Here is a 19472-nt window from a genome sequence, read left to right on the forward strand (position 1 = left end):
ATGCTACCTCTGTAAAATCCCTCTGCATCCCCTGCAGCCTTCACATACTTCCTGAAATTCCTTGTCCCAGATATATCCTGTCTGAAATTTGAAATGAGTAAGCACGATTCATCGATAAAAAATGCACCTACAATACTAATTTCACAAATCGCTAACTTGCTACCTTTCCACCAAATTGCTAACCATGTAATCTAAGGAAATATGGCAAATGCTCTCTCTCTGTTGCGTCTTATACTTCTGCTGTCACCAAAAAATTTAACTGGTTTTTCCACGGTTACACTGAAAAGTAAAGGCAATTTAATATGAAGTTGAGAAACAGCATTTCTTCATTCATGGTGTGAAGAATGTTTACCCTTTCTTCAACTTTATTTACCACCACCTTTTGCTTTAACAGATGTTTTTATTTAATTTCTGACTTAGGATTAACTGTTCACTAGGTTGTTTTTCTTTTACACTCCAGAATATTGTAATGTCTTTAATACTGCGTTGCTTTTGAAAGTGCTAGCAACCGATGGGTAGTAATTGATTTGTGTGTAGCAGATAGAGTTATTCTGCTGCAGCTGAATTTTGCCTGCTGTGTAGCATGTTGCAGACAGACTTTGCTTTGCAAAATTAATGCTCATGCTGTTTTCTCAGGTCTACACGAGCAGAGCTGTGTTCTTAGAAATGAATTAATAATGAAATTGATGAACTCATATTTTGCTTGCCATGGTCACGCGGTATTCCAAGCTTGTTAAATGCCTTATTTAACAGAAGTGCTTCATCTATTACCAGACCATGTATTACCTGTTTATGGCTTTAATAATTCTAAGGAAATTAGCATTGAATTTAATATTCCGTTGTTTTACAATATCTACTTTATTTAAAAAATTCTTGTGATTGAAGCGTGCAGTTCATTTGCAATCTCATCATAGACTCCAAATGTTAAATAATAAAAAAAAAGCTCCTGTTATAGGCTGAATAACTTGGTCACGCTTGATTTGAATAACTGGGTTAACTTCATGATTTTAGTAATTCCCATAAATCTTTGGCATCCATTCAAATATATAACCAATATCTCCTACCCATTGAAACCTAAAATGACTATAGATTGCTTTTGTAGGGTTGTTTCCAATATTTTCCAGGTAAAGATAAGAAAGTTTGTAATAACATATTTCTCTTAAAAAGAAACTGCTTGAAGTATTTTGGAGTATTTTGAATTCAATTGCTATTGAATATAAGCAAATTTCAGGGTTCATATCCTGTTTATTTTTATGTTATGTATGTAACAAGCAAGTTAGTCAAGGCTTTCCTAAACCATGCTGTTTACTACTGAAGTTCATTCATCTGTCTTACTTAAATCTGGGGCATGTTAGTCTCCTTGACAGATCTTCGCCAGCTCAGATGGTAGGTTAGTATTACAGTTTTAAATTACTTTTAATCTTCCCATATGAGTAAACTAAAACCTAAGAAAAGATCTTGGCACGTAAAAAAATCAGCCATATGCCCCTGTTAGACGCTGCCTTTCTTAAACAAGAGTTGCTGGACAAGTGAGCAGAAGACTAACCCTGTCAGATCGGCCTGTCCTAGTTTAACAGTTCTTCAGGAAACTGCGCCGAGTAAGTTATTAAAGAGTTTTTACTCTCCAGACTCTAACCGAATAGAAAGCAATAAGAAAGCAAGTCTGGGGAATGTGAAAGGTACTTTTCAAGCAGAAATCCCTGAATTTAAGCTTACAAATATATAAGTACAAGTTAACAGGAACAGCGGCTCTTCCCCTTCTTTTTTAATGTTCCTATAAACTTTTTTCAAACTCGGGAAAGATACAGTCGCTCCTAAGGCCACTGCAATCCTCTAACCTATTGTGCTCACATGGAAGCACCTAAGTTGTAGCACAAGTAAAACATTTTCTGATGAGAATTAGCTGCAGGCCTCAGGGGCTGGCTGAAACCATGACGCATGTGGGAGTGAGCAGTTACAGCTACAGCCTGGGGAAAATGCTGCACTAGGGAGTGCTAGGACAGAGCTGCAAGTTTTCAAAGTCTAATTTTTTTTGGCTAGCCATGTAACACCTCCTTTCAACCATCTATGGACTGCTTTCCATAGATTTGAGAACTACCATTTCCCCCTAATAAAGTTAGGCTTATAGCATTACATGAGAGGATTTTAAAGGAGTTTGCGGTACACAATTGCAATTATCCAATACACAATCCAAATTAGCATTCAGGTGTGAATTTATTCCTAATGCACAGGAGCTAGGATTTACATTGGCTTTCTGTACTAGCTTAAATTACAGAATTAACTTAATCAAATTCTGCTGGAAATAATACCACAGTGCATTGATACAATTGTTCGGGGAGTCAACAAGTTCGGCTGCATTTAAAAGAGCAGATTTTTTGATCACAGCACTGTACCTCTCAGTGGTGAATGAAGATGCATTACAGTCACATTTTAATCTTATACCGGACATACTAAGCACTGCAAAAAATGTTTTATCTAATAATAGAAATAGTGTTTATAAATACAGAAATTGGGCCTCTAACTGTATTGTGTAGCCTGTTCCATCTGATTTCTCTAAGAGTGTGTGGAAATAAAATTACACAATTTCAGAAGTAGATAGTCCTTAAAAAAAAAGCTCCACCCCCACCTCCAGACCCTCAGACTCCACCCATACCTTTTCAGGCCATAAGAAACGCAGCTCTTGTTCGTAAAGAGTCGTAGAATGGTTTGGGTTGGCAGGGACCTTACAGATCATGTAATGCCAACCCCCTTGCTGTGGGCAGGGATGCCTCCCACTAGACCAGGTTGCTCAGACCCCATCCCTGGCCTTGAAGAATCTTTCCTAAGGAGTGCCCTTCCACTAAGACTATCCAAAGCTTTTCTGGGCCAGTCATTATTACTAGCATAAAAGCTTAAATAACTGAGAAAAATATATAATGTATTAAAAGTTAAGAAAGCTTGGCTTGAATTTTTACAGATTTCCATTCCTTACCTGTACTATGGCAAAAATAGAAAGGTAGAATTGAACACAACGTAGCTGTGCATGCTGGAGCATATCCAATGTCATAGTTAGTAAAGGAAGTGGTAGATGAAGGCAGCTAGTAGTATTTGCGTGTGCATGGATAGCCAGAAACTGGTGAATTAGCCAGAGTAATTTGGTAAATCTATAGGACAGGGCTGCATTGTGTAGCTGCATTTCACTAATGAAGAAAATACCTTACTGTCTTCTTAATGCCTTTAAGTATCTGCCTTTAAGTATCAGTGGGGCAGTCCAACCCTGACTTAGCAATGACTACTCCTTTTGTGTTGCCAAGGCAGTGTTAGAGCTGCTACAAATGTGCTTGGAAATGTATTTGCAATTTAGCTAAAGGAGTTCCAGTTGAATGAGTTTCTGTGACAGTTCTGGTAGATTTCCTTAGGGTTTTATTTGAAATTGTAGTCTGTCATAAAGTTATTGTGTGTATATTCTCGGTGTTACACAATTATATTTGCATAATAAGATGCTATTTCATTTATTAGTGGAAGCATAATTTATTTTCTGCAGGGGTTGTGAACCCACCAGGAAAACAACAGCAACAAAACCACCAAAGTTCCTCCCTTCCCCAAACAAAACAAAACAAAAACCAAGCAAACCAAACAACACAGACTTCAGACTACAAAGGCCTAGTTGTGCATTCAGTTGACAGAGTGAAGATTACAAAAAATAAAAAAATAAAACAAATTCCCATTAAGTGCGTGAAGTAGGTGCACACGCAAAGAGGACATAAATTGCTATGGTTCACTTGTCAAGTCTTAGAGTGTCTAGGGCTTTTTTCATGTTTTTTCCAGCCTGACAAATCTAAGAAGACAATGCATGAAACAAGATCAACGGAGTCATGTCAGATTATCAAATGAGAGTACTTACAGTTTATCCCTTCAATGATTTTACCTAACAAATTCCAGCAACTGTGACAAATAAAATAGTGAAAATACAGGCTGCTGAGATTCGACATATTTGGAGAGATGAGCTCATTGAGAAGACTGTTCAGTGTTATATTTTGATGTGAGGCATCGGTTATCTGTTTGGGCTTCATTTTTGTTGAGAAAAATAAAGGGATCATTTTAGCCATACCTATTACAGGAACTTTTAGTCTGTTAAATAATTGCATTACCCACACAGCTTTAGCAATAGTGAAAAATAATGTACCCCGTGAACCTAAAAGGGAAACATTGATTTTTCAGATGTCAATTAAGAAAGGCTGGCCAGGAAGAAGCCAGCATATGAAATACAAAATTGATTTTAAAATATAATTCTATATTGAAAAGAATTTTGCAGTGAACTCTGTAATCCAATTATCTCAGTGATGTAAGAGGTTATAATACAAAGTTTATAACCTGAAATTAAATACAAATTGCACTAAATAAATTGTATGTACGAAATAGATGGTTCAAGGGAATCTATATTTTAATAAACTTAAAGATAACTTGATTAAGTCACATTTAACTTCCACTTCAGTTCTGTTTTTTCTTTTAGCCAAATAACATGTAGTGTAGATGCAGTCTCAAAAACAAAGATATATTCCTACTCTGAAACATTTACAATACAAACCTGGGATGACTTGCAAGTATTAATTGATGAAAGAGGTGAGAAAACTGGGAAATGGGTTTTAAATATATAACTGTGTATTTATTTATTGTGTGCATTAACGTCTTTGTGTTTCATTGTTTCATTTTAAGGGACTATTTAATAAAAAGAAATAGTTAAAGTGAAGGGACTTGAATTTAAATGTTTTCAGGATATATCCATAATTTACTTTTTCACCTGAATTAGTTTCTTGCCTTTGCAAAACGGATATCTAACACTGAGAGGATTAGCAAATAAATTTATTTGAATCACAGCAACTCACTACTTCCTGACCTGTTCACCATGGAATTATGGAGCAGTTTTAACTATAACCCTAAAATTAACTGCCTTGTACACATTTATTTAAAAAAGAGAGAGAGAGAGGTGTTTTTTCACTTGTGTCATTTTTTTTCTCAACTGTTAGACAGAAATAGCAAAGTGGTTGAAGAGTGATTCAAAAAACAGATAATTACTCTCCTTTATCGTAAATACAGGGATTAACATTTTGTGCAACTGCGTCATACTGATAGCTCTTTCAGCTTTTTTAGGAATCTACAAGATTCCTAACTGCATTTGTACAATGAGTGATGGCATGGTTTTTTTTGTTAGTTTGTTTTGTTTTGTTTTTAATATAATGTCCTAGGATGCTGAAGCTGTATGAAAATGTTTCCCTGCTTGTTTGGCCCATTTTTCCCAGCGTTTTTATTAAACGATCAGTAAGAGAACGTGTTGCTGACTCCTGACAATGCAGGGCATTTCAAGCATGACTCACTCTTCAGTATCAAGTTTTGATCATTGTCACAGCTACTCAGTTCAAGGCTGCCCTCAGTAAACATCCCCTTCCAGGCCTTGGGGTAGAATCAGACTCGCAGAACAGACCTTGGGCTGTAATCCCCTGGTACTAACCAGAATTATCTCAGTAAATTTAACTTAGCTTCCTACCATGCAGCTCTATTTTATCCTGAAGAAATGCCAACAGTGCCTATTTGTAATCAACAGAATTAATTAAAACAAAATCTGATTTATTTAGAATTTAAGCCATTGAGACAAAATACAAAACTTCACCATCTATTTATGTGACTTTTCCTGAGGCTTACAATTCCCTCCATTTGGTTTGCTAAGGTAAAAAATAAAAATAAATAAATAAATAAATAAAGATAAATAACAGGTATTTCTTTGCTGTAGGTTCTTGGCGGGTGTAGCACATAGTCTTGCATTGCATGGCCTTCCATTAAAACACTGTTATCTATCCCTTAAAGAGTCTACTTTTGCCACGCAGCTCCCTTTGCCTTCCTGAAACCTGATGTTAGCCTACAAGGCATTCAACGCAAAGTTCTGAACCAGGAGGCTGAGTTCCAAGCTTTCCAGAGAGATTTTTTTTTGTAACTTTGCCAGTCTGTTTTCTTAATAAAAAAGAAAGTAGTTTGCTCATCAGGCAAATTCATCAGGTTTACACAGCTTTCCTTTTGATTTGAGTTTGCATTTCCTCCTGTGTTAACTGTAAGAAAAGGATCTGTAATCTCAGCACTTCTATAACTCCTGATTAACCTCAAAAACATCCACCCATGCTTTTCTTAAAAAATACAAAACCTACAATTGAGATTCTTCTTCTTTTATCAGAAGAGATTTTATCATTATAAGCCAGTGAATGTCATCAGATATCCTTTTCATTGGCTCGACAAAAAACTAACTCTAAATTGTGGTAAATGGGGTAAGAATGTGCTTGTAATGATACTGGGGATCTTCTTGCTTTCTGAAGGAAAAAAAAAAAAAAAAAAAAGGAAAAAAAAAAAAAGAGCAGTCTTGCAGAAGGCAGATTACCTTCTGCTAATTCCAGATTTGGACATTGAGGCCATACGAGTAAAGCTGATACCATGTCTAAGAAAATCCGTGTCCTTTTGAAGGTTATATCAACAATGAGCAACAATTAACAACGAGCAACAACATAAAATAGGGAAGAAATTTAAGACAACATAAATTTCAGTGCCCTGGCCACCAAAATGGCTGGGTTTGCGTCTGAAGATGGCAGTCCTAGTTATCACTGGTGCTGAAGCAGAACTGTAGTTAAAGTCACTGAGGTATTTCGGCTTAATTGCCAAAGGCATATGGCAAAGTATGACGAAAACTATTTTCTCCAATGCTAATGACTTTAGAAATTCAGGAATAACTGTTGAAAAGTAGTAAATATCAATGCTTAATAATGAGCAAAGGTTTGACGTGGTTTCAATTACTGCAATAAATAGCATGCCTTTAAAAAGAAGCAAATGTCAAGGGATCAGCATGCCCTTTCTTGAACAAAATTATGCTGGTAAGCACTGTAGAAAATTAGCTTTTCAGTAACCCTGTTAATCCATTTGAAATTTACTCCCCTCGTGATAAAGATGAGTTATTGGCATGTTGATGCAGGCAGTATCTCTCTTAGAAGTTCTAAGCCTATGGTTGATATTTGCGAAAAATAATCACTTTTAATTTTTATTTCCAATTTGAGGACTTCTGTTTTAATACTGAAAGGCAAATAATATTACAATACAGTTCCTTGTATTTCATAGTTTTGTGATTGAGTTAGTCCTTATAACAATTCCCTGTAAGAAGTAAATGTTTTTACCCTCTTGGATACTTCTGTAAGGCGTAAGATATGTAGAATGATTTGCTGAGGGCCATACAATGAGTCAGTGACATATCCAATATTACAGATGAAGACCGTTGCTCTGGGCAGTGGCATAGCATTGCCTAGACCAGCAGATGAATCCATGCTGAACTGTGCTCTATTTTTAGGGGAGTTCGCTCTTCCTTCATTTTCTGTCTCCTTGATGTGTATCCTATCTTTCATATACTATGCTATTAGACAAATAATGCATTCACAAATGCCCTTAGAAGCTTATTTTGTTCTAAGTACACTAAATAGCTTTTTTGTTTAAATCTGAAAAAAAAAAAAAAAAAAGCCCTTAAGGTAGAGTACGTGTTGTTATACTAACAACTTTCTTGAGAAGGCTGTGAGAGGTGTTTTTGTTGTGATATTGATTTGTCATTGCATTGTTAGAAAGAAAACAGAGCTGCTTCCAGAAATCACTAACGTGAAGTATACTAGAAAATTAATGGTGTAATAAATAATTAGGTCATACTTAAGAACACATCTCTGTCATTACAGATGTCGATTAATGGGCCTTTTTATTTCATTATATTTCTTCATAAGCATCCAGTCATGTTAGGTAAAGAAAATTTTTAAAAGAACTTCCCTAAAAATAAGCTGTAATATTCTCCTAGTGGAAAAAAAATATCTTATTTTTGAACAAGTAAATTTATTTGGGGACAAAATAGAAACTAGAACATCCAATGGACAATACAAATATTGAAGCACCTTCAGTTTACCAAGTCCTGTTTCAGAAACCTAAGATTCTGTATTGAAAAAAAAAAAAAATCAAAGTAAAAGAAGTTTGGTTTTGCATGACAAGCCTTAATGTTTATATCACCATTGTCATAAATCGAGATTAGCAAATAGCTAGTGGTATGCCATCATAGTCTGTTTCAGCTTTTTAAGCATGTAAACTTCATACAACTTAGTTCCTACCACAGGTTTTCATACAGTTACCATCATCATTCTAGTTGATTTTATAGTATTTTGGTAGCATTTTCAGGAAAGGTCTGGAAATAGCTATCAGAATAAATGCAGCATGTTCATTTACACAGTTATCTCGGGAAACCATTCCAAACAAACATGTTGCAGATGCATAATAGAGAGGATTTTATTCTACTTAAGGTGGAGACAGAGTTGGACATTCTCTGTATGACACAGGAGATTCTGTGTAAGTGCTCATGTTAAGCCATTGCCAAAGTTAGCATATTAGCATGTATGTTTCACATTTTCCTTATGACTTAATTCTTCAGTTTTCTAGGCAGCAGAATAAAATGTAATGAGTCTGATGCTCCACTAGGCAAATTTGCTCCAGCAGATATGAACAGAAGTCCACATCTGCACTGTACATGAACTGTAACAACCTTCACTTGGAATTATTAACCACTGAATACATCTGGATCATGATTTTAACAGCCTGAACAGTGTTCAGTTTTTGGACTAACAGTTACTTCTGACTTTTCTACAGAATAAGAAACCTGTATGACTTCATGTTTACGCTAGATGTTGTTTTTAAGTATCCCTCTTCCTCATTTTCTTTTATTCTATTAGGTGGATGAACCGTCTGGGTCTTGCAGCAATTGGTTACACACCTGATGACAAGGACATTCATCCAGATGAAGGTAATGTTTCAGAGATGATAAGCAGGAGAAGAAAGCAGAGAGTACACCTGTTCGCTATTTGGATGAAGCTAGAGGTGTCATAACTGACTTCTTTATTAGCATGTGTGCTGTGTCTTTTAAAACATAGATTGTCATAAGAACATCTATCCTTGAAGAACTAGATTTAGTAGTGCCACCAACAAATAAAATCCAGAAATATTAAAAACAAATGATATGTAGAATTCCAAGTCCAGGCTGACGTATGAACTCCCAGAGCAGAGCCATCAGGTATGCTCATCACTCTAGAGCACGTGAAGACATCACAGTCACAGGTCAACAAGTGTTTTAGATCCATTCTTCAACTGCTGAGCTCAGGTGCCAGCCTTGCCTTTTTTGTCATGACAAGGAGTATTAGGCAATTAAGTGTTTAGTCTCAGCTGTAGTTTGGCACCTAGAAGGGATTTTCCCTCTGTGACCAGAAGCTGCTTTTTTATTGTACGCTGGGAGTTAGGTACCTAACATGCTTTCCATAACACTATCCTAAAACATTTGAAGGTTCTTCATACCTGTGTATCTTCATACCTATGTACCAGATGTTTTCACAACGTCTGCCAGGCCACCTAGGTGACTGCAATGTTTACCCTTGCAAGTTAGTAATGCTTTGAAAATGTGGGAACTGCTTTCTTGTGGAAAAGCACGTGACTGAAACCCAGAATGCTTTGTTAGCAGATTACTGGAGTGAAAGCGACCAGGATGATGTTGATGGCTCTTTAACGCTGAAGCAGGAAGGTTCTTCAACACTGTGTGACTCCTATCACCGAGCACCCTCAGTGAGTTATAAATGCTGCATTTGACAGTAGGTCACCAAACAACGTGTGCCTTGATTTGCATTTTGCTTGGTTTCGAAAATTTAGTTATTATAAAGGCAGAACAAAGATGGATCTCATTGTAAGAATGAAATTAGTGCTGTTCCTTGTGATCTAAGAACTGCATGTTTTCTGATAGTATCATAAAATGTTATGAAGCTGGTAAAAAAAAAAAATAAAACTTCTATATTGTATAGGGAAAAGTTTTGATAAATGAGATAAACATGTATTGTACACGAACAGGTTCTAATATCAAATACAATTTCTAACATACAGAACATAGGCTGTGATATTTAATCTGTTTCTAAGCACAGATAGGACTGTTCTCTATTTTTCTTTCAGATTTTTCTTCAGCGTGAATGACACGATCCTCACACAACCAGAACCAAAGAAAGAGTGACTGAGGCAACAGCATCACATGGGTGAAGTTCAGACTGATTTTCACCCATGTGATGCTGTTTTATCAACCGGGATACAGGTTAAGCCTCTCCCTTTCTGTTTTTTCACTTTTTTGCCTTTCTCTTTGTTTTTGAATTAAAATGATACACAGACCCAGCAGCATTAAAATGATTTGACAAGTTCAGCAGTCCCCCAAAATTCAAAAATCTTCCTGGGTGCTGAAGTTTTTTTCTTGTTTGGCTGATGTTTATCGCCTTAAAAAAAAAAAAATCCGATTATGGTTTCTTTTGGGGGCTTTCATGTCTTCACAGCACACTGCTGGACTGAGCATAAACTGGACTTCTCTTCAGGAAACCTTTATTTTCCAGCAGTTCTTTCCAGCAGTAGTTGCTCATGGGCAGAGAATGTGCAAAACAAGAATAGGGAGTGGTTAAAACATAGCACTTGAATAACAGATTTCACTACTAATTATATTGTTTACAAAGGTTCATATTATGACATATCAAAACACACGTATAAGTCCATTTTATTAATATGTATTGTGTAATGTTCTACACTATAGTGATTTTCTTGGGTCTGTTTTAAACCTTGTCTTATAGTCAGATATTTTTGTTTCTTTTCAGGTGACTTCTACAAGTCCGTTCCCTGAAACCAAACACGGACGACACTTTTCAAGTGAATCAACATATTCTCATTCTTCTGCCGAAGATTCTCGACAAGATGTAGCAGGAAGCATACACTCGTCAGGATGCAGACCTCCCTACCGAGAAAGACGCTCATGGCAGGATCTGATAGAGACTCCATTAACCAGTTCAGGGCTCCATTTTCTCCAAACTGTTCCTCCTGATCCCGAATACATGAGTGGTCGGCCTGGAATGTCACCAGACAGACGAAAACAAGCAACGTTACCAGTACAAAGACGTCATAATTATGAAGAGGATGGGCCTTTTCCCTTGGTGGAATGTCAGAGAGGACATAGCTCTCACAGCAGGCCACAGAAGCAACGTAGTCAAAGCCTTCCACGAAACAGAGACGTCAAGGGGAAGGGGCGGCTGAAGTCCATAGAAGGAACAGATGACAAGCTGGAAGAGAAAATTCCTATTAGAAGGCATAATAGTTTTTGCATAGAAGGTAAGCTTTCAGAGATATTCTGATTCTCACTGCATTGAAAACCAAAGCCATATTGTCATTATTCTCAGCAAGATTCTTGTTTAGCAAAGTTACATTTTGGCAAATTCTTCAGTTGCTACTCAGGACTTTGCATTTTAAATGCTCAGATGTAGTGCTTAAGAATATAGCCTTATGGCTGATCAAAATGTTATTGTTTCATCAAAACGAAAATGGGAAGACCGTGTTACAAGTTATTTTATGCAGTAATTTGCAGTATTATTTGCTGGTTTTTATGCACTACTTTGCAGTATTGTTTGCTGTTTTTAGAAACTTTGTCTGAATTGCTGGATTTGTTCTTAGGTTTTTTTATTTTCTCTCAGAAAACTTAAAAGAAATTGGAGAAAATTCAGATGGTCTGCAAGAGCTGTACAAGTCTCTGGAACAAGCTAGTTTGTCAGCTTTTGGAGAGCAGCGCCCCTCCACCAAGCAGGAGTTCCGCAAGTCTTTTGTAAAGCGATGTAATGATCCAGTTATCAACGAAAAGCTTCACCACATCAGAGTACTCAAGAGCACTTTAAAAGTAAGGCTTTATCATTCATATTGTGTATGAGCAATATAAACTTGTAAAAGTATAATCTCTTGGTGTTCTCTCGTGGATGAGGCTTTCTTTGTAGCTTTAGAACAAACACTTCTTGAGAGCAAAAGTGTTATGGCCTCAAAACAAAACAAAGCCAAAACAAACCAACCAACCATTACTTGTTGCTCTTCCTAGGCATGTTACAGAAATGGGCCAAGGAATGAGCTGTCAGACAGTTTAAGCTGTAGTAGTTCCTGAGTATAGGTAAAAAATTCAAGCGTAGTTTGAATAGTAGTTTGCATAGCACTTTGCATTGAAATGAAAGAAGAAATAAAATGCCAAGATACCAAGTGTGGCATACATTTCATTTTGACATGTGCTGTGTCTTTCTGGAATTTGATAGGCAAAGGAAGGGGACCTCACAGTTATCAACAGCCTACTGGATGATCCCAACTTAACATCAAAGAAGTTTAAAGATTGGAAACTAAAGAACTACGAGTTTTTCCTGGACATTTGTGAGTACAGTGCTGCTTTGAAATCACAAAATGGAGCCTCTGAACTTGCAACCTCAGCACCAATGCTGACACATACACATTCATTCATTGAAACTCACGTGTGACAGGACTTGTATCGTGAATAACTGCTGGGTGCCATGAAAAATCCAGTAAGACAAACACTGTAGTATTTATAAATAATGTACTCAGCAGTACTGTAAATAAGTTGGATAAGAGAATAGTGCCACAGGATGCCTACTACATTGCATGATAAGACAATAATATTCTTTACAAATTTTTTGTTTGCTATTATCAACTGATGTCCGTATCAAGCTCTGCATTAGAAAGAAGCAGTGCAGAAGTGTAACAGAAAACAAACACCAGTGTATTTAAAGTACTGTACTGAAACTAAGCTTCTAGTATGAGCTCCTACAATCATTTTATATATTTAGATATACATGAACACATATCTATGTATATAAAATGTAACGCAGTAGTTATTTACTTTCTAAATGCCCTAAAGTTAACATTTTCACACATTTTTCTTGAGAAAAATACAAAATAAAAACACAAATACATTGGATGCTCTTAGAGATGAACGATTATTTTTCTACATTTCCAGGTAGTGACCATCTTTGCAAATAAAAGGACAGAGTTATCAAAAAGTAAACTCAATCCCTATAGTGTGCCTTAAAATGTACACTGTACATCTAGCAAATAGATCCCAATCTGGCCCTATGGGCATACTGTACACGCCATTAGATACTGTGTTTGTAAAGTACTGTGTCTGCCTTTAAAATGAATGAATATAAGCGAGCAGGTGTGGCACAGAAGTTAAGATATGAGTAGAACAATGTCGGTTGTTCACTAATGCTGCAACTTACGCTGATTTTAACATAATTTGAAATATTTCATAGTGGAAGAAAAATGTCTGCACTGAATATGGCACATACTGCAGGTTTTCATAGTTTCTTCACTGTGAATTTAAGTGACGCATGTGAGTCACAAAATTCAAAAGAGCTCTGATGCTTCAAGGGTGAGAATTAAGTAAAAAAAATAATCCTGAACTAATCAATTAAGTTCTGTTGTAGACCGGCATATAGAGCTAAGTAAATTATTCAAAATTATATCATGTCCGGCAATAATTTTTAACTGTTAGTAGTACATCAGCAAGTGAGTGAAGTTACTCAGTACATCACTAGAAAACCAATCTGTATTGATTGGATTTGAGAAGACACGCACATCACGTCATGTATTTCACTTCCTTGCCTGGATGAGAATGATTTCTAAGAATCAGATTTTGGAGAAAATACTTGGATTCTTGAAACAAAAAAAGATTGCTCTGAATGCTACTGAACTTAAATTTCCAACACACATTCACAGTTTTCTTTGACTATGCTTGCTAGAATATTTCTAGAAAGCACAACAAAGGAGTTGTGAATTCAGTTCATATCATTTGACTTAAACACAGGCATTCACTGCTAATTTTTCACAACATAAACCTAATTGTCTCTCATATGTCAAGAATTGAATAATTCATACAATTCAATATAATACGGGCAAAAATATTATCTCAAAGAAGTCCTAGTATCCAGGAAGAGATTTAAGTATTCACAAAGCCAAAACCAGACCCAGCTTGTGGAAAATTATTTTTTTTGTGTTGATTAAAAATAGAGAAGGCTAATGTGAAACAAAGACAAAGCTAAAATCACCACACTGACTTCCTTCTACTTAGGCTCAACTTCACATCCGTTCCTTCCTGACTCTTGCATCTCTTCCCATGCTGTGCAGCACGGGGATGTGGTCAGTCCATAACACTTCACCTATGTCATTCCTTCCTCCTCACACTATATTCCCCTGCTCCAGCATGGTGTAACTCCCACAGGATACAGTCCTTAATGACCTTCCAGTGTGGGTCCTTCCCACAGGCTGCAGTTCTTCCAGAACTCCTCCAGCATGGGTCCTTTCTCTGGGGTGCAGTCCTTCAGGAGCACACTGCTCCAGCACAGGTCCCTCACAGGCCCCAGTTGCTGCCAGAGCTCCTGCTCCTGCGTGGGCTCCCCTCAGGCTGCAGCCTCCTTCAAGGCATATCCACCTGCTGCTCTAGTGCGGCCCTCTGCGGGCTGCAGAGGGACAGCCTGCTTCACCGTGGTCCTCTCCATGGGCTGCAGGGGAATCTCTGCTCTGGCACCTTGGGAACATCCCCATCCTCCTCCTCCTCTTGTATAGGTGTCTGCAGAGCTGTTTCTCTTATATTTTTCTCACCTCTCTCTCACGGCTGCTGCACAGCAATTTCATCCTTTATTAAATACTAATGACAGAGGCAGCACCAGCTTTGCTGATGGGTTCATCTTTGGTCAAGGGAGGGTCTGTTTCTGAGCAGACTGGAAAGGGCTCTCTGTCTGACATGAGGGCAGCCCCTGCTCTGTTCTCATACAGGTCACCTGTGCAGCCTGTCTGCTGCCAAACTTTGTCATGTAGACCCTATACAGCAACTGGAGAAACACAACTCAGATTTGGTTTTTATTCTCATTTCCACTGGCATTAATTGGAACCACGGTGGATGCAGTAGCCTATAACAGTAAAAGGTATTAGAGTAAGGACATATTATTACTTGACAGCTGTTTTGAGTTCTTTACATCACATAAGCAGTTGAGTCACAGCATGATTGTAACAAATACATCACAACATTTGGATAGAACAAGCAACATGAAGGCATATTTTACCTGCTTTAGCAAATCAACTATGTACTTCAGAATCACTGAAGACAATGGCTCCTTAAATGCAAGCCTCAGAGTGGACTAGGATCACATTGTACCTGTTTTGCTTGAATATTAAGCATACACTTAATCTTCTAAGCACCTGAGATAATAAAATGTATACAGGAAATAGAGGACAATTTGTCACCACAGGTTTCACCAAAACTGGAGCTGAGTATTCATGCAAAATGTAAAATTCAATTTAAATGTATTTACTATGTGAACATTGTAGTTATTGGACAACTGAATAGCAGAAGCATTAATAGAGGGAATTTGTCCATTTTTTTTCCCTAGAAGATCTCTAAAAGATGTATTTCACTATTTGTAACGCTATCCTTAATACAATGTGGGAGAAATATTATGCAGTGAAACAAGCAGAAGAGTAATTTATAGAATCCATTTATAAACCAGTTCATACTGTATGTGCAAGCAGTGATAGATAGACACAGAATTAAATGGATTACATTTTCTATACTCATAAAGAAATTTAAACTCGCCTTTCATTTCAAACCCAAAAGATGATCTGTGCTTTCATATTAAACAGATTTATATGATTGTTAAATAGTTTTCAAAAAGAATTTCAAATGCTACTGTATAGTAACTCAAGAGAAAGGACAATTGCTCACTAAACATGTTCAGTAAAGTCCTTAGTGAACAATGAAACCAGCTATTTCTTTTCTAAAATGCTACTTATAGATATGGCTGAAAATGACAAACATCATTAGGAAGATGTTTTTCAAAAATAACACAAACAGTAAGGAAAACAGATGGAATCTCAATATTAATTTCTCAGTGTTCACTAAAATAAATAAATAAGCATACTTCTGAAATAGGAGTAAATGACAAAAAATTTGAGAGATCATACTGTTGGTCAGATTATTTTTTAAATCTTTCAGTGTCATGGGTTCATCTGTGTTCAGATTCTCATAGTCATGAATTAGTATTTTGGTCTTCTTTGTTGAAGTAACTGAAATGCAAAGTTCAATATAGATATTGTATTTAAAATCTATGCACCAAATTCAAATAAATCAAATTCTCCTGGTCCAAAAGGCACTCTAACACTGCAGAATGCAGCTGAAATTATTAAGGTAGTTCATCAGGTATATAAAACTGATTTAATGCTCCCCCTAAACTACTGATCCCCCTCCTTTTTTAATACACTATTCTGTATTCACTGAATTCTTTGATCATTAAGAAATACCTTAATAGCTATCTCTGTATCACTTCCTCAGAAAGCTGAGGCTTTTTTCTTGTCTTCATAGATTTTAGGTGACAACTTCCCTGAACTTACTCTAATTGTTATGAACAAGAAGTAGTCAGAGGAGGAGGAGGAGGTTCTCATCAGTCTGTATGTACAAATCCTTTAATAAAAATAAAGCTGAGAGAATACGGGCTCCATGCTTGAGGGCAGCACAGGTAGGAGTACATTTCCCCTCACACAAATCAGCCTGCATTAGACCTGCGGTCTTTACCCTCCCCAAAGCAAGTTGCTTAACTTCATTGGCAAAAACTACCCTACTGTTTCATCAGCTTCTGATGCAGCTCTGCTTTCTTAAACACATAATAAGCACTTTACATTTTAGCACCATAAGGAGAAACTAATCAATTGCTACTAAAAGATATTGGAGAATGAGATTTGATACCTTTTCCAAGCAGGGAATTCTGAATATGATCAGTCAGTTAATGTTCAGACACAGACTGCTATCTTTTAAGCTAGAAATGTACTGCACCACTTGCTTTTTCCAAGGAAAAAAAATGAGTGTCACAGAATTGCTGGATGGATATGGCAACTTAGCTTTATTTTTACTGTCATCAGCAATTACAGCTTTCCAGGCCAAATTAATTATTCTTCAATTCAAAGTTTGGTGAAGGCTATAGCAAAGGTACCTTCCAAAGGGTTACTTCACAGAGGGAATTGCTAAGCTTCACTAAAATTTGTTGAATTTTACTGTTGACCTTTACTGAGGCTTTACTTTGACTATTAATAGAACAGGAACCTCAGGCACTTTTTTTTATATATTTTTTTGAGAGAGAGCTGATATACTACTGGGACCTAGTCTTAATAAAAGTGTAGATTTTTTCAGGAAGATACTGTCCATCATTGTTTTCAAGAACCATATTCATCTTACTGCAGGCCAGACAAATAAAACATGTTTGTTTTTATCATACTTACAAGTGTTTAATGTGTCAATTAGGGATTTTACTGTATGCATTAATGCCACTGTATGAGCAGTATTTGAAAGGAAGCAATGCTGAAGAAATATGTCAACAAACTGCAGTTTGACCAGAAAGGTCAAACCTGCTGGCTTCTGTCCTCACATTTCTAGAATATTACTCATTCTCAGGCATTGGTGAGGGTATCAATACAGATCTTTTTACTAACTGTAAATGCATCTGTCTGAATGCTGCAGATTAAATAAGGATGCCACATTATACACATTTACTCTATTGCATTTTTTCACTAGCAACCACAAAGCAAATGTCTTAACAAATCTTGTTCACTGGCTAAACTAACAGTAAGACCTTACCAGTTAAGTTACCAGTCAAGACCAGAGAAACAAGGATTTCAACTTAAAAATCTGAAATGGGAACAGATTAGGATATAGGAGAAATGCACTAGTATTAATAAACTTTTTACATTTGACACATACTGTATTACAAAGAAAATATCCTTGCAAGACCATTAATTGCTGGGCCATAGGTGACTTCTGTCTAGTTTACTAAAGTAGCTAATAAAACTTGTATAGAGAGCCTTTTTTAGGTAATGCTTACATGTATGAAAATGTATGACACCCTTGTACTATGGCTTGCACTTTACTTGCATTAAACTGTGAAGTAGGCTGTAGTAACGTCTTTGTATATTCAGGGGTTGAAATACCAAAGCAGTAGATGGTGTTCAACCTGTACTGTTAATTAAATCTGAACTTGCTGATAATGTGTATTTTGAAAACCCTGCTAACTTAAAGTCTTTAGCAAATAATGATATGGGGTCTCCATGGTCTTTGTTTCTTTGTAAATATAAACATTCTTACTGTTTCTGTAGCAATAGGAGGTTATAAACCAAACTTTCACTAGGACTGTTTTCAATAATGAAAAAAAAAATCTATAGCGCCTTGTTTAAAAATCATGGAGACTCCATGACCTGTGGGCATTTTTTCTTTACAAGCAGTATGTATATATGTATTAGAGGCAGAACTGTTATTTATCACAAAATTATGTTGTGGTTGATTCTTTCTAAAGTAAATATATGCTTTATGTCATTATGAAAAATAAGTATTTTTAGTAAGAGCCATCTTGAAAAGTTTGAAGTGTCAAAGCTTCAAATACTAGTAATCTTCCATGTTTCAACCTTGTTTTTCTAATCAACTGTGAGATGAACTGAGAGGTCACGGTGAACCATCTGTCTATGCCAGGGAAAATGTCTGAGTTATATCACAGTTTCCGACATTCTGCAACTTTTCTCCAATTACCATCTTGCTTAAGCGCTTTTATGAGCAGATGCTCTGCCAGTACTGTGGTAAAGTCCCTCAGCTCACTGATGCTACAGAGATAGAAAAGTAACTGCTCTAACTGGACTAATACAGGTAAACTAGGTTTCAACCCCTGGATAATACAGTATTTCTTCAGTTTCACAACAGTATTTTTAATTTTATACTCGTCTATGTTGAGAGATGATCCAATAGTTTATATAGGCAGTGAATGTTAGGTTTCTTTTTTTCCTCTTTTCAGATGAGTTCTGTGTGAATTACTGTAACTGGCTGCATTTTTTCTATCACAGAATTAACTTGTTAACTTTTTGTGTGTCTACAATGAAAATTTATGAATGGAAAACTTCACTGTGTGTTGCTCACTGGGCATATACCTCATGGTACATTGCACAGACGTGTAAGTTGTAAGTTGCACTGCAACATTAAAAAAGGAACATATTGCTCTTTTTTCAAAGATATTAACTTATTTAAGAGATATAGTCTGTACATTATTAAAAAGAACATTTATTCTTCCTAAATTCAAACAAAGCTTTTGTTTTGGGGAAAAAAAGAAAAAAAAAAAAAGTTGTAAACTTCAGTTGTAAATTTGGACTTCAATAAACTGAATTATCTGCACTTAAATTTTGTGCTTGCAGTGTTTTAGTGTGTGTGTTCTGCAATAAGTGTAATTAGAAAGAGTAATAAAAGTCAGGCCTCAGGCCTGGGTCCAACGCGGGCAGCAGCTGATGCACTCCCTCACTTGGGCTTAGGTCTTGATCAATGAACCGTGGCCGCTTCACGTCAACAGTCCTGAGAAAATCGTTTTATGTTTCCTTGATTAAAAAAAATGCAGTTCACACGTTTTTTTTTCTCTCATGTTTTAAAACGGGGACACTTGGGATTTGTGCTTTGTGACTGCAGCAGTATCAGTGACCATACACCCTGAACTAGAACGTTTCTAGATGGAACGTTTCCCGCAGCCAGA

General features: G+C 36.5%; 1 protein-coding gene across 5 annotated transcripts in view; it reads left to right on the forward strand.

Moving 5' to 3' along the window:
• The window catches only part of LOC118166082 (connector enhancer of kinase suppressor of ras 2-like), a 182454-nt gene extending 163325 nt beyond the window's left edge, over positions 1–19129 (forward strand). For 3 of the 5 annotated variants that reach the window (XM_035324688.1, XM_035324686.1, XM_035324689.1), the window contains exons 20-24: positions 8766–8836; positions 9542–9645; positions 10704–11211; positions 11571–11770; positions 12171–19129. In XM_035324688.1, coding sequence (XP_035180579.1) covers positions 8766–8836; positions 9542–9645; positions 10704–11211; positions 11571–11770; positions 12171–12386 — 1099 coding nt within the window. In that variant the 3' untranslated portion in view covers positions 12387–19129. The remainder of the gene's footprint in view (positions 1–8765; positions 8837–9541; positions 9646–10703; positions 11212–11570; positions 11771–12170) is intronic. The other 2 variants (XM_035324690.1, XM_035324687.1) reach the window with 1 other exon arrangement.
• The last annotated feature ends 343 nt before the right edge of the window (positions 19130–19472 follow it).

Source organism: Oxyura jamaicensis, chromosome 4 (assembly GCF_011077185.1).
Source record: "Oxyura jamaicensis isolate SHBP4307 breed ruddy duck chromosome 4, BPBGC_Ojam_1.0, whole genome shotgun sequence".
In the NCBI taxonomy this organism is placed as follows: Eukaryota; Metazoa; Chordata; class Aves; order Anseriformes; family Anatidae; genus Oxyura; species Oxyura jamaicensis.